At 38.1% G+C, this 13,778-nt stretch overlaps 2 protein-coding genes across 2 annotated transcripts; both read left to right on the top strand.

Moving 5' to 3' along the window:
• Nucleotides 1-5,045: 5,045 nt before the first annotated feature.
• On the top strand, nt 5,046-7,396 carry LOC136828081 (cuticle protein AMP1B-like). Its single transcript, XM_067085805.1, has 3 exons — nt 5,046-5,199; nt 5,997-6,193; nt 6,733-7,396. The coding sequence occupies exons 1-3, from the start codon at nt 5,095-5,097 to the stop codon at nt 6,857-6,859; spliced, it is 429 nt and encodes a 142-aa protein (XP_066941906.1). The 5' UTR covers nt 5,046-5,094; the 3' UTR covers nt 6,860-7,396.
• A 4,233-nt stretch (nt 7,397-11,629) lies between these two features.
• On the top strand, nt 11,630-13,691 carry LOC136827632 (cuticle protein AMP1B-like). Its single transcript, XM_067085106.1, has 3 exons — nt 11,630-11,777; nt 12,638-12,834; nt 13,122-13,691. The coding sequence occupies exons 1-3, from the start codon at nt 11,769-11,771 to the stop codon at nt 13,288-13,290; spliced, it is 375 nt and encodes a 124-aa protein (XP_066941207.1). The 5' UTR covers nt 11,630-11,768; the 3' UTR covers nt 13,291-13,691.
• Nucleotides 13,692-13,778: the final 87 nt, after the last annotated feature.

Here is a 13,778-nt window from a genome sequence, read left to right as displayed (position 1 = left end):
ATTTATCTATTCATTTATTTATGTGTGATTTATTTACGCAAAACCGACCAAAGGGGGCCTAATGGCTGACAACAAAAGGTTCGTTTTCGGGATAAAGACCTTTTTCATGTGTGGGGAAAAGAGGGAGGGGTGATGTGTACTACCCAGCCTTGGCGGATGTTTGCGGTCTCCGGACGCACTATTTTGTCCGAGAACTCTTTAGAGAAAGGAGGAAAAAAGATCGGTCATTTGAAGCAAAGAAAACGAGGTTGTTTGTTCTCCAAGGAACAAATACGGGAGAAGGAGGCCTGTCGGGTGTTACACGTCCAGCTGCTGAGGGAAGCTCTGTTAGCTCGATGGAACGGTGCCGAAACAGTACACACGAAAGAGAGAGAGAGAGAGAGAGAGAGAGAGAGAGAGAGTTCAAAACTCGAAAACGAATTTAAGCAATGAACTCAGATATTGCAGTGGGTTAGACAATGGCCCTTTAGGTAGCAGGGTTATCGAAAACAATTGCTAGAACCCTATTGTACTGAATGATCGAGGAAAGCAACATTCAAGATGTTAAAAGTAAAGTGTAATCCCCGTGGACTTTTCACAACCTTGCCAAAAGTTGGTGGAAATAGTACAAGAGAATAGATTATAGAACTTAGGCCAAAGGCCAAACGCTGGAAACTATAAGGCCATTCAGCGCTGAAAGGGAAACTGAGAGTAGAAAGGCTTAGAGGTGTAACAGGAGGAAAACCTCGCATTGCACTATGAATCAACCGTTAGGAGAGGGAGTATAGCAAGAATGGAAGAGAGGGGAGGGCGAACAAGTACAGTAAAAAAGAATAGAGGGTTGCAGCTGGGGAAGAAGAGATGTGCAAAGAGCCTGCTAAGTAGTGACTGCAGTGCACCGTGTGAGGAGCACTGACGGCACTACCCCACCCCTCCCGCAGGGGGTGGTAAATAGTAACCATAAAACAAACGTCCAACGAATCTCGAAGATTTTCAGGAGTGATAATACAGTAGTTTCTGTAGGGTTATAGCTAAAGAACTTAATAAACATGCAAATAACAGAAAATACCATTGTTTAAGGTTTCTGTATTTGTATTCTACAGTTTTGTCAGTTTTGGCCATATTAAATAGTGAACTGCGTTTAAATATTCAGCGATATATATCTCGTTCACGCTAAAGTGGAAACTGTGAAGGAAAGCAAAGCAAGAGATACATTTTCATACATTTACAGCGGAGATATCAGGCCATTTTGAACTTCGGTCAAGTAGGAGCTTTGTTGCTTTTTTATAAGAACCCCTTCACCAATATATGCTGAACTTGTTCATTTTACCTTACTATCTATAACAAATACCAAACTTTTTTTTAACAGGCAGAACAAGTGATTATTTCGTAGAATGATAAACATAAGAATTAAGAATATAAAAGAAAAAGTCACAGTTACGTTATGATTTAGGAGGTTATCATTTTGCAAACTAACAGAAGATATTGAAAATAACCCACGAGCCAGAGAAGGACAGAACGGTTTGGTAAGGAACCGATGAAATAATGAGAGAAACTACTAAGAAGAATTAGGCGAGTGCTGCTTGTTGATTTAGACAACAACCTACAGACCTGGTGGGGCATCACAGAGGCAGAAAGTAGGAATTAGAAAAGTGATCAAGATTTGATCAGCAAACAACCGGAAACGATAAGGTTTTCCATTGAAGTATGACATAAATCTATCTAATTATTTAATTGCATAAAAAAGTACAACGATCTGAAATAGACTTGTAAGAGGTATGAGTAGCAGTAAATGATTTCATGTCCTCTTCAAACATAGTAGAAACCATTTCGATAAATTTCCATACTTATTTTCAACAGGATTTTAATGTTTTCCAACCACTGGCACTGCATTTCTATTTAAGAGAAGGTTGTATGATGATCCTCATTGCTTGAAACTATTTCGATAAATTTTCACTTGTTACCAACAAGTTTCAATGTTTTTCCAACCACTGGCATTGCATTTCTATTTGAGAGAGAGAAGGGATTTATGATGGAATCCTCTTGCTCAGCAGAAACTATTTTGTTAAATTTTCAGACTTATTTTTATCAGGATTTTAAAGTTTTCCAACCACTGACACTACATTTCTATTTGAGAGAGAGAGAGAGAGAGAAGAAAGAAGAGAAGAGAAAGAAAGAAAGGGAGAGAGAGAGAGAGAGAGGGGAAGGATTTATGATGGAAAAAATTCTCAGCTGTGGAGTCTTGTTTTGAACCAAGTGCCATCCACAAGGACCAGTTCTGACAGCAAACTCATACAGTTTTTGTCCCCTCAGGATAGAGACTGAACCCTCGCTATATTATTGTATTTATTATCGTGTTGCGGACGTATGAGAAAAAAAAAACATGTTATGCAAAAGACGAAGACCGCTTTACGTGTATGTGGCGTGAGTTTGTGTGCTTGTAAATACACATATACACATATAAACAAACATACACACGTATTTACATGCTGTCACCTTTACCACGATCTTATTTGTCAATGGATTAAGAAGACCTCTCTCCCTTATACAAAGAATCAGGAGTTTAACGTATTTAGACAGTGCATAAACTAATTTACGCTTGCCTCCCTATTTTTCTACTCTTCATTCTGTTTATAAATCTCTCTCTCTCTCTCTCTCTCTCTCTCTCTCTCTCTCTCTCTCTTTTTCCATACAGTTCTGTTCTTCTCTGGGTTATTTCTAATGTCTTCTACTCATAATATTTACCATGTGGCATGGTAATAATATCGTAACCAAGACATTTTTTGAAATTTCTTCAATATTATTTCTATCCTACGAAACGGTCTGCGCTATAAATACAAAAAAAGTTCAACATTTATTAGTGTTACTACACTAATATATGTTGAACTTGCTCTGATGAAGAACAACTGCCATATTCAAATAACACCCTGTACTTGACAGAAGGTTCAAAATGGCCTGATATTCCTATAGGCTATACTCTTAAAATTTTCTACTTAAAACGTGTGAATGTTAACGAATCTATTTTTTTTATTCGTTGTACTTATTTTAAAGTTTATGAGATACATGGCACTGAATACAAGAGGTTAGTTCACTGTATATGCTTAAAAACTGACTTAACTGTAGAATTAAAAATGAAAGTTCTGAAAAAATTGTTGAGATTAATACGTACTTTGAGTGTTTGTAGCCTAAAACTATCAAAACTACAAAATTCAAAGAAAAATAAAAAAACGTTAAGTTCTGAGGTCCTCTTACTGCTGTATTAGTTATTTAGCTATAAAACGCCACGGAAGCCATTGCAATATTGCAAGAGAAAATATAGGCGCTTCGTGGGACGTATGTTTTTGGGTTACAATTTACAAAGCGTGTTAGAATACTGAAAAACTCTACGGGAATAGCATTGCACTTTTCACATCTTTGGCGCCAAACGGAACCTCTCTACTGCCTTGCAAACTACACTGATCTTTGCCTGAATTTCTTTTCGATTTTTAAGTGTTCTATTGAATTAATTGCAGTTTTATTATACAGGTGATAGCACTGAACAGATTGTTATATCTGGAAAAATACCGGTCGTTAATTTGGTCTCCCCCCCCGCCTCTATCTTTTGTATCGTTTGTCTATTGCTTCGTTAAAAATTAACCTTTTTTCTAGTTCACAAACGGCCAGGGCGCAAATTCCCGAGATGTATACTAGTATTGCACCAGCCCCGGTTTTTTTGCCATGCCCCTATGGTTAAGTTAGGTTAGGTTGGGTTGGGTTAAGTTAGGTTAGTTTAGTGCTCCTCAACTAACTGGAAACATAATGAGATTTTTTTAAAGAAAATTTGTGGTTAGTTTTTAAGATGTGGGGTTCCGCTTTTTTCAGGGAAAGGTCCCGTTACTCGATTACATCTCGGGAAAATGCGGCCCGGGCTAGGTAAGGGCACCGAGTCATCTGGCAATGGGGTTTTGAATAAAAAAAAAACCTGACAAGGAATTTATCGACTTATACAACTGAAGTTAAAATTACCATTACCTGAGCAGTCTACAGAAATTCTCTGAATCTACTGAAAAAAAAGAATATCACCCATTACAAAAAAAAAATCGAAAACTAAATTGCAAATATAGTTTCATAATTGTTTAATTTGATTTTTTAATTATCCTTGACTGCAAGGGGTCACCAAAGCACTAAGATATATAAAAGCAACTTTAGGTTAATCACAAAGCATACCGGCAAACAAGAAATAAATGATTAATGTCCTTGGCAGGACTAAGAGGTTATACAAATATGACGGCCTTTCTTTAAAATAAATGTTGAAACATTTCATGAGCATTCAGTTGACTTTGTTTTCAATTGTCCCGTCCTAGTTCTATAGCGACCAGTCTTTGGGAAATCTAAGATGTTATATCAGCGTCCGGGTGTCGTGAATTTTTCCCGTGATATAAGTGGTGTTTGAAAAACTTTTCTTAAAGCGCTAATGAAGAAAAGTTTTCCACATGACGATTTAATTTGCTTTAATGAAGAGGTAAAGATAAATAATAAGCAATAAGTTCGGTCGTTATAATAAATAGCACACAATAAATTCGGTCTATTAGTTTATGACCAAGGAGATATCGTTATTGACATAGCCTTTGCACGCTATTCACAACAATTTAGAACCAGCTCTCTCTCTCTCTCTCTCTCTCTCTCTCTCTCTCTCTCTCTCTCTCTCTCTCTGTGACAAACCTAGGAAATAAAACACTTAAATATCGAAGCTTCATCGCCCTGCATTTTCATGCATGCGAAACAAGGAGTAACATTGCCACCAACTCAGAAGATAAGTAGACGCCTCCTCTGAAACTCATAAAACCAAAAATACGAAAGATCCGATGTCTTTCGGGATTCCACCCGCGAGCGCAGAGATCACGTGACCCTCCTAGAGGTCAATATGGAAAAGAGCGGATAAGAGCATATATCTGAACTCGCGTCCCATTGAGCAGCCGAAGCGAACGACAAAATTTTTAGGCCGAATGAAAGGAGGTCGGGCCGGTGGCGACTCGGGGGAAGGGGGATGTTGTTGTTCTGCCTTACCTGCGAGGTTCCTGAAGGGGTTCTTGGGGGTGGGGGGTTGGACGAGGAGGGACAGGTTCATTTGGGTTAATGTGCTTGCGTGTTCTGTATATAAAGGGGCTTCTGGTGCTTGCAAGGTACGCCACTGTCCTGCAAGCGCTTCCACGTGCCACATCCACCGCCAACATGAAGCTGGTGAGTTTATCGGTTCCGTTCGCTGAAGACAGTTCTTCGCTCGCGCAGTTTAGTCTAAGCCTAACGGCTCCGAGCAATGACAGAAAGACCAAACAACTGTTTATCCATAAATTCTCAGTTATTTCTCTATAATTGGACTTTTCATAATTGTATAAAACGTACCCGTGAAAGCGCGAACATCTCATGGTTCTTTTCTGAACTATCTACAAACACATTTTTTTAAAACTATGTCTCGAATGCAAGAGAGCACGAAGTTTGATTTTAAAAATGTAAAAGTGTTCGCAGATGTTTATTTTTAAAGAATACTTCAAAGTGACTTTAGGCCGTGATAACTCATTCCAGTTTTATCTGAGATAAAACCTAGTCGAGTATCTTTCTAAGTTACTTCACAGTTTATCTTACCGATGATTATCAGTTTTGGATTATACAAGAAAAGTGGACCTCTTGTCTTTATAAAGATGTTACAAAGTGTTCTTGGAAGTCAGGAAACTACATAAAATGCATTTAGAGATATTCTCTCTACCAGTGGTTTAATATTCTACAGTCAGCACAGCAATGAAATTAACATATTCAAACACACTTAAACACACACACAATGACATACACACACTCAATACAGGGAACCAGGAGTCCATTCCCTGGCATGAAACAAATTTCGTAAACAAGACAAAGAAAAACAGCGATTGGCGGTTATCATGGCGAGTGGGATAGATGCAAATAGTACTAGTTTGATCTGGCTGACTGCAGAAGAGAATTCCCCAGTCCATCATTTTAACAGAAAATATTTGCAACTGCAGATTGTCGTCGCCTGCCTGGTCGCCATGGCCTTGGCTGCCCCCAGACCCCAAGACGACGTCTCCATCGTGAAAGACGAACGCGTCGACCAGGGCGACGGAAACTTCAATTACAACTTCGAATTGAGCGACGGCACCGCCATAGACGCTGCCGGAACCCCCGGCGAAGAGGGCGCCGTCAACATCCAGGGATCATACAGGTACGATTAGGCACCAGGTGCTTCAGTTGAGATTCGACGGCACACAGGCGAGTCGGTTAATCTGTACTGTTTTGAGATGATTCCACAATATTCTCTGGGATACTTAAGACCTTGTCTAACGTGTTTGTTTGCCTAATTTTCAAGTTTACACATAATCAAATTAACAACCACATTTAAGTATATATGAATTAGTGAGGCCGTTACAAGCGTTATTCTAAAAAAGAAGGTAAAAGTTTCTCTTCAGGAAACTGACATTTTCCCTAAAAGAGGTTAATCTTAGTTGGGAATGATTGTTTTTTGTTTGTTTTATATGCTGAGACCCTCAGTGCATATTCAAATCTACCATCGCTAATTCTCTAAGCATCGCAGTGCAACAGGAACTGTGGCTTTTCTTAAATAGCTAATGGTTGTTAATCAACTCTCCAGATATCGAATATGTTTACTGTAATTTATTCTAAATATCTTGACCATTTAGACATCAATCTGAATTATCTTTTTGTCTTACTAGTTAAATAATTTTCAATCGGATTTCTTGACAGGTTCACTCTTCCTGACGGAGTGGTCGTCCATATCACCTACGTGGCCGATGAAGCCGGTTTCAGGCCTGAAGGGGACATCATCCCCACCCCACCCACTCGCTGCCATCGAGCAGATCAAATTCGCTGAGGGAACAGAGAGCTGCAGTGAGTCGTTTTCGAATAAGGATTCTATAGCCTTCGTCTGCGTCCTTCGGGAGTTGGGATTAATGAAGCGTTTTCTTCGCGATCCTGAAAGTCAATCTTGTCATAGGCCTAATCTGTTTCATTCTTTGGTCCATCTCTATTTAGTCTCATTTGTATCCTGATTAGCGATAAGTCACAAAAATCTCTGTCTCCCCCACCCCCACTCTCTCTCTCTCTGCCAGCTTGCCCATCAAGCCATCCACAAACCATTCCTCTTCGTCTCGCCTCCTTTTCACAGACAAACAGAAACCGACCGACCTTCCCTCGTTCCTCTCGCGAATATTCTCCGGACAAACTCACTTTTCACCAACGATGAATTCGAGAATTTTTTTTTTTATTTGTGTGAATGTGTTGTACATTATTTGTATACGAAGCTGTTCTGATGTCAAAAAATGTATAAAAAAAAAAGCTCTGTAGCTATTTAAAAAATCTCCTAAGATCAGTTCTGCAGATGAGAAGTAATAGAATTATTTTGCATAAAGTTTGGTTTTAGTTATCCTTCGGAGTGACACCAAAAATAAAGGTAAAACTGTTTGATGAGGAATCAAAACATTTACAGGGCATGGGGAGAAAGCTAAAGCAATGATCATTGTTGACAGATCGTGTTCCTTTGCCTAAGTTATCCGGCTAAAGGCTGAGAGATAACACTTAGGATGAAGTAAAAAAAATCAGCTGTTTGAAGACAAGTAACATATATTTCATTAAGATCAAACATATTTTGTGCAACCATTAATGACTGGGTGAATTATTATTTCTCTCTCAATGAAAGCTTCAGTTTCATTTTGCATCTGACCTTAATGCAAAGGAAAAAAAAGTCCATTTTGGACTGCATTCTTCAAGAACTATAGAAAATGCAATTGCAATAAGTTGGTAGTATATGATATTCCTTTGTTTCAGTGGTTTTGACTTTAAATTCTTCTTCACAGCTTAATCCCTAGTGGGGGTCACTGTTTTTAATTGTACCTTTTCCAAGGAAAATGATCCTGTCTTTTCATATGTTTAAATATTTGTTGATGAAAAATATTTGGAGAGACAGACAGTAACATAGAGACGGGGAAAAATCAAGGAAAACACTTGACTTTTTAATAAAACTCTTGATATAATACTTAGGATTCTATCAAGAGTTTTATAAAAAATCGAAGTATTTCCATGATTTTCCCTGTTACTGTGCAATATTGCACAACCAATATTCATCAACAAATATTTAAATATGAACAGGATCATTTTCGCGGAAAGAGGTACAGCTATTGTGACGGGATTAAGCTGAAAGAATTTAAAGTCCAAAACAAAGCTGAAGGAATATCATATACTAAACTGTGCGATTGCGGCCACTATAGTTAACGAAGAAATACGAGTCAAAAGACTGTTTCATTGCATTAAGTTGAATGCAAATGAAACTAAAGCTTTTATTGTTCAGAAAAATAATAATTCACTCCGGTCATTAATCAATTTGCACAAAATATTTGATCTCATGAAAGCTCTATGTTACTTGGCTTCAAACAACTGATTTTTTGACTGACTGGTCTCTGTAGACTTAGCCTGCCAACAATTATGATTATTGGCGCATAAATGAAAATCTTCAGTCAAATATATCTTATATAGATATATCATAACGTATCAAGAAAATTGTACATAAAAATCTGGTAACAACTGAAAATGAATTCTGTTCATTAAAGGAAATCTAAAACTGTTACATGATTTATTCAGTAATCTTAAGTTTGGAAGAATTCATCTTTTATTTACCAATTTATTTTACTTACTCATTTTTATTACTTTATTTATTTGCTTTTATTCATTTATATTTGACTAGTGCCGTATAGCAAGGGGGACCAAACATTCATTGCAAAATGGCTGCAGTTCCCCAGCTATCAACAACGAAATGTCTGTCTACATTATTTTCCCATGTGTATATGACCAATTCTGAGTTGGTAATTGTCAGATTTCCCTATCCTTGGCAAATCACTGTACTCGTATGGAATACCTGATTTTGGCTTTATTCTTTATTTTCTACACCCCGCAAAAATTGACTTTGCTACCATAACGATAAAAATACCCAGTCTAAGATTACCATTACCAACAGATGTTTTGCACTGAATCCCTTAGACACTACAGGCACCTTTCTACTAAGACGGTTTAACGCTTCGCCCAGCACTAGCATGGGAGCATATCTCTGCAGTGAAGTTTGGCCATGCTCTATGAAGAGCTAAAGTTTCCAGCGTAAGGGGAAAAGCTTCATTCTGTATCGCAGCACCATACCTGCGGCTAAAAGGGAAGAGAGAGCACTCCCGAGCACATTGGGGTTACAGTCATTCAATCAGGGTCGCTTTTCAGTGAAGTTACACCAGGTGCGCGGTTCAGAAAAAAATTCTTCATCAAGCAGCATGCGGAGTTCCTACCTGCGCATGCACTTAATCATCGCGTGATAACTTCCACTCGTACATGTACACTAATCATCATACAGTGAAAGGCAACGTACGGACATTTTTGAGGTTGGAATTTAATGGAAAACTGTCTTAGAAACTGCTGAAAAAAAATTCTTTTCGTCAGTATGCTTTTATTGAATATAACGTACCAGAAAATTTCCTTATTTACCTATGTGAAATTAAAAAAAGTATAGTATTTTAATTCCTTAGGGATTATCCCTGAAATATCAAATTTTCACAAGCGTCCGAAACATACTTATCATCTGGATCAGAAACACGATTGTCGTCAGCCTAATAATTACGCATGCGCATTTTGAGTCGAATGTTGCCTTGCGCGATGTTTTTCCTTTCTTATCTTTTTTCCATAACTAACTGATCTTTCAGTACCAACGAATTAAACAACTGATAAGGAACGAGAATCGACCTGTGGACGGACACGCGTAGTATTCATTGCATTCGTAAAAGAAATATATAAAAAAAGAAAATGGACAAAGTTCCAATGAAAGCAATGGGTAGAATATCCCTTCTTATAATCTCGGAGTCACTAAATAAAGACAAACAATTGGACGTCAATAATAACCGTACATTTAAAACTGATTGTTTAATTAACAAAACTTGTCTTTTTTTCTATATTTACGTTGGGTATACCTTTAATTTCTCCAATATTTTTTTAATCCTTTGATGTAGGATTGTTTTGCCAAATAAGCACAAAGTCGTTGAACATAATAACTACACCCTGTTTACGCTTTATGTGCACGATTTTTGTAAAAGTTCTTTTTAAAGGACTGAATCATTTGAGAGGAATATTTTCCCTTTCATTTCGCATGTTAGAATTCTTGGAAAAGGTTTCCTCATCTCTTCCTCAGGGCGATAACATGCAAAAATGAAGTCAAGGGTTGCTGTACTCATATAAATTCTCTCTTGTCCTTAATGAATATTTAATATGAGTACAGCAACCCTTGACTTCATTTTTGTATGTAATCGCCATAGAAAAGACTGCTGAGCCTTTTCCAAGAATTCTAACATGCGAAAGGAAAAATATTCCTCTCAAATGTTTAAGTCTTTTAAAGAGAACTTAAAAAAAATCGTGCACATAAACCGTAAACAAGTTGTAGTTATTATGTTCAATGACTTTAACTTACTAACAAACAATCCCACATCAAATTAAAAAATATTGGAGAAAGTAAATGTATGCACAACGTAAACAGAAAAAAAGAGTTTTGTTAAACAATCAATTTTCTCATAAATGTACGGCTTTCTTTAATTTCTAAACGGACATATATTATTATTGTCTTTATTTAGTGATTTCGAGATTATTAGAAGTGATATTCTACCCACTGGGAACTTTGTCAATTTTCTTTTTTTATACATTTCTTTTACGGATGCAATGAATACTACGTGTGTCCGTCCACAGGTCGATTCTTACCGGTACTTACTTTTCCTAAACAACCTTGGATAGCAAGCAGACATTTAGCCAGTGCATATATTAAAAGGGTAATTTTACATATCCTGTAACGGTTTGGTTTACACTTATGATTTTCATCTTAGGTCTTTTAAATACTCGGTATACCTTCTAGGACGGAACGCCATCAGATTTTGGAAAATAAAAAATAAAAGCTGTGTTGTGCCAATTTTAGGGAAACTGAACAATTCTCTGATAGTGTTGGAAACGTGCGAGGTTATTGTTTATATGGTACAGAATGGCATAAATGTTTTGAGCTCAGATGTCTGTGGTCTTATATTAACAGCCACTTTACAAAAGCAAATATGCCCCAGTATTTAGGTTTATTTGCTATGGAAATATTAAATCGAATTATCAAAAGGAAATCTGCTTGCCGCACCTTACCAATCACACAAACACTGAAGGAAAATTAGCTCTGAAAGAAGGATAAATAATTGTACATTCCTTCCTCGTAAAGGTTGACCATCTAGACATCTCTTCAGAAGTAACGGTAAACACATCCTCTAAAAAAGTAAACAAACATCAAAGTCCTAAATTTATATATCTTTGACCTCCACGACGACGGTGAAAGTGCTGTCATGACCCGTGAGATCTCATTGACCAATGGAGCCAATTCGGCCCGACTGGCTGATTGATTTGTATCACAAACTGTCGTCACCAGAATGATTTGCGACTCCGCCTGGAATGCGATAGTTCTCGCAACCTTTCGCCAGAGCGGATGACGACTTTTTTCGAGGACGCTCCTTGGCTGAAGGGTTGTTGCAGGTTGGTTGGAGAGCGTTCCAAGGGGAGGGGGAATGTTGTTTACCCTTGACGATCTCGAAGTTAGGAGGAGGGGAGAGTGAGGGGGGAGACATCTGGCGGAGAGTTCATTTAGGCTTACAGTCTCACAAGTATATAAGGGACATCTGGCTCCTGCTTTCTGCATCACTGTCCTGGAAGCACCGCCAAGCACCACATCCTCCAACATGAAGCTGGTGAGATTCTTCTTGGGCCTTTCCAGTGCTTTTTAGGAGTTCTTTAAAGCGTGAACTTTAGCCTTGGTTTGTGTTTTGAGGTCTTCTAATACATCAAGCATTTCATGATAAGAGAAGCGTCCCTTTTAGTTTCAAGACGCATAGTGCCACATAATGAGACAGTTGTTCGACAATAATTTCGGCTTAAACCCAAGGGGCCATATGCCCATTTTGGAAATGTCTTATCAACACTTTCACCGGCAGCGTTCTTAACATTTAGATTTATTTATTATTCAGATTACACCTATAAGGAAAATACTTGTAAAATCTTCATATATAAAACTTGTGTATGGAAATATCAGTCCAAGAATAAGTTGGTCTGTGATTACAAGTCATTAACAATTTCGATTGTAAAACCAGTTGGGATTTCTGCATCACTATCCATGGAGCTAATTTACCGAAGGGAAGGTATGAATTTTAAACATTTGTTCAGGTGAATGTAAAAGGACAGATCGAAAGCTTAGTAACAAAAGTTTCAGTCACTGAACATGCCATTCGAAATGCGGAGAAGTTATGTACACACAAAAGAAAAATAATACGGTAGAGGAGACAATATAATCATAAATGCTCTTTTATTATTTGAATATTCTGTTCAGCAAAGCAATGTAACTAAAATATGTTTTCGTTGTAGATAATTGCTGTTGTGGGTGTCGGTCCTGGTTCTGGACCATTTCTTCATTATTCTTTTCTTAAGAGATGAATTAAATGAAATTATTAGGCACTCTTAAAAAACTTCTCTCTTCATCTACAAATGCTGCTTCAGATTATCATTAAGTAAATATGGTTGACAATTCCATTGATGCTTAATTCCCTTGAAACAGATTATCGTCGCCTGCCTGGTCGCCATGGCCTTGGCTGCCCCCAGACCCCAAGACGACGTCTCCATCTTGACAGACGAACGCGTCGACCAGGGCGACGGAAACTTCAATTACAACTTCGAACTGAGCGACGGCACCGCCATAGACGCTGCCGGAACCCCCGGCGAAGAGGGCGCCGTCAACATCCAGGGATCATACAGGTATGATTAAGCTTACCAGGCGCTTCGGTTCAGACTCGGCAATGTAAAGACAAGTCAGACATGCTATGATCTCACGGGGTTCTTTGAAATCATGAAGACCTTGTCTAACGTGTTTATTTGTCTAATTTTGAAGTTTTTATACAGAGATCATACAGGTATTAATACGAGGCGCCAAATCCCGTTTTCTTTACAAGTGATTAATCACCGGCTATCGAATCCCACGAATTGATTATGAACTAAAGTTACATGAGTAGTTACTGATGAAAATATTCCTTCTTTCTTGACAGATTCACTCTTCCTGACGGTGCAGTAGTCCAAATCACCTACGTGGCCGATGAAGCCGGTTTCAGGCCTGAAGGGGACACCATCCCCACCCCACACCCACTCCCCGCCCACGCCATCGAGCAGATCAAATTCGCTGAGGAACAGAGAGCTGCAGGAGTCGTTTTCGAATAAGGATTCTATAGCCTTCGTCGGCGTCCTATCGGGAATTGGGATTAATGAAGCGTTTTCTTCGCGATCCTGAACGTCCTTTTCACGTTATAGGCCTAATCTGTTTCATTCTTTGGACCACCTTCATTTAGTCTCATTAAATCTTTGTCTCCCATTTCTATTACGTACTGAGAACCCCTAAATCATCTGATTACGATAGTATATATCTCTCTCCTTCTATTTCTCTGACACACACATACACATACACACACGCACACATACACGCACAGGCGCGCATGTTCCATCTGTTATCGTGCTGAATATAAAACGTTGACTCAATCGATTAAAAGGCTATATATATATATATATATATATATATATATATATATATATATATATATATATATATATATATATATATATATCTACTATATGCTCAAATATCAACCATCCATAGTCATTCCTCTCTATCTCGTCTCCTTTTTCACAGACAAACAGAAACCGACCGACCC

Source organism: Macrobrachium rosenbergii, chromosome 42, assembly GCF_040412425.1.
Source record: "Macrobrachium rosenbergii isolate ZJJX-2024 chromosome 42, ASM4041242v1, whole genome shotgun sequence".
Taxonomy (NCBI): Eukaryota; Metazoa; Arthropoda; class Malacostraca; order Decapoda; family Palaemonidae; genus Macrobrachium; species Macrobrachium rosenbergii.
The sequence above is the reverse complement of the archived record's forward strand: the minus strand, read 5'-3'. Positions and strand labels throughout refer to the sequence as shown.

Excerpts from the sequence above, each read along its gene's own strand:
- LOC136828081 (XM_067085805.1), top strand. The coding sequence starts at position 5,095 with ATGTGCTTGCGTGTTCTGTATATAAAGGGGCTTCTGGTGCTTGCAAGG. Across the intron at positions 5,200-5,996 it reads CCACCGCCAACATGAAGCTG|ATTGTCGTCGCCTGCCTGGT; the intron begins GTGAGTTTATCG and ends TTGCAACTGCAG. Across the intron at positions 6,194-6,732 it reads AACATCCAGGGATCATACAG|GTTCACTCTTCCTGACGGAG; the intron begins GTACGATTAGGC and ends ATTTCTTGACAG.
- LOC136827632 (XM_067085106.1), top strand. Across the intron at positions 12,835-13,121 it reads AACATCCAGGGATCATACAG|ATTCACTCTTCCTGACGGTG; the intron begins GTATGATTAAGC and ends CTTTCTTGACAG.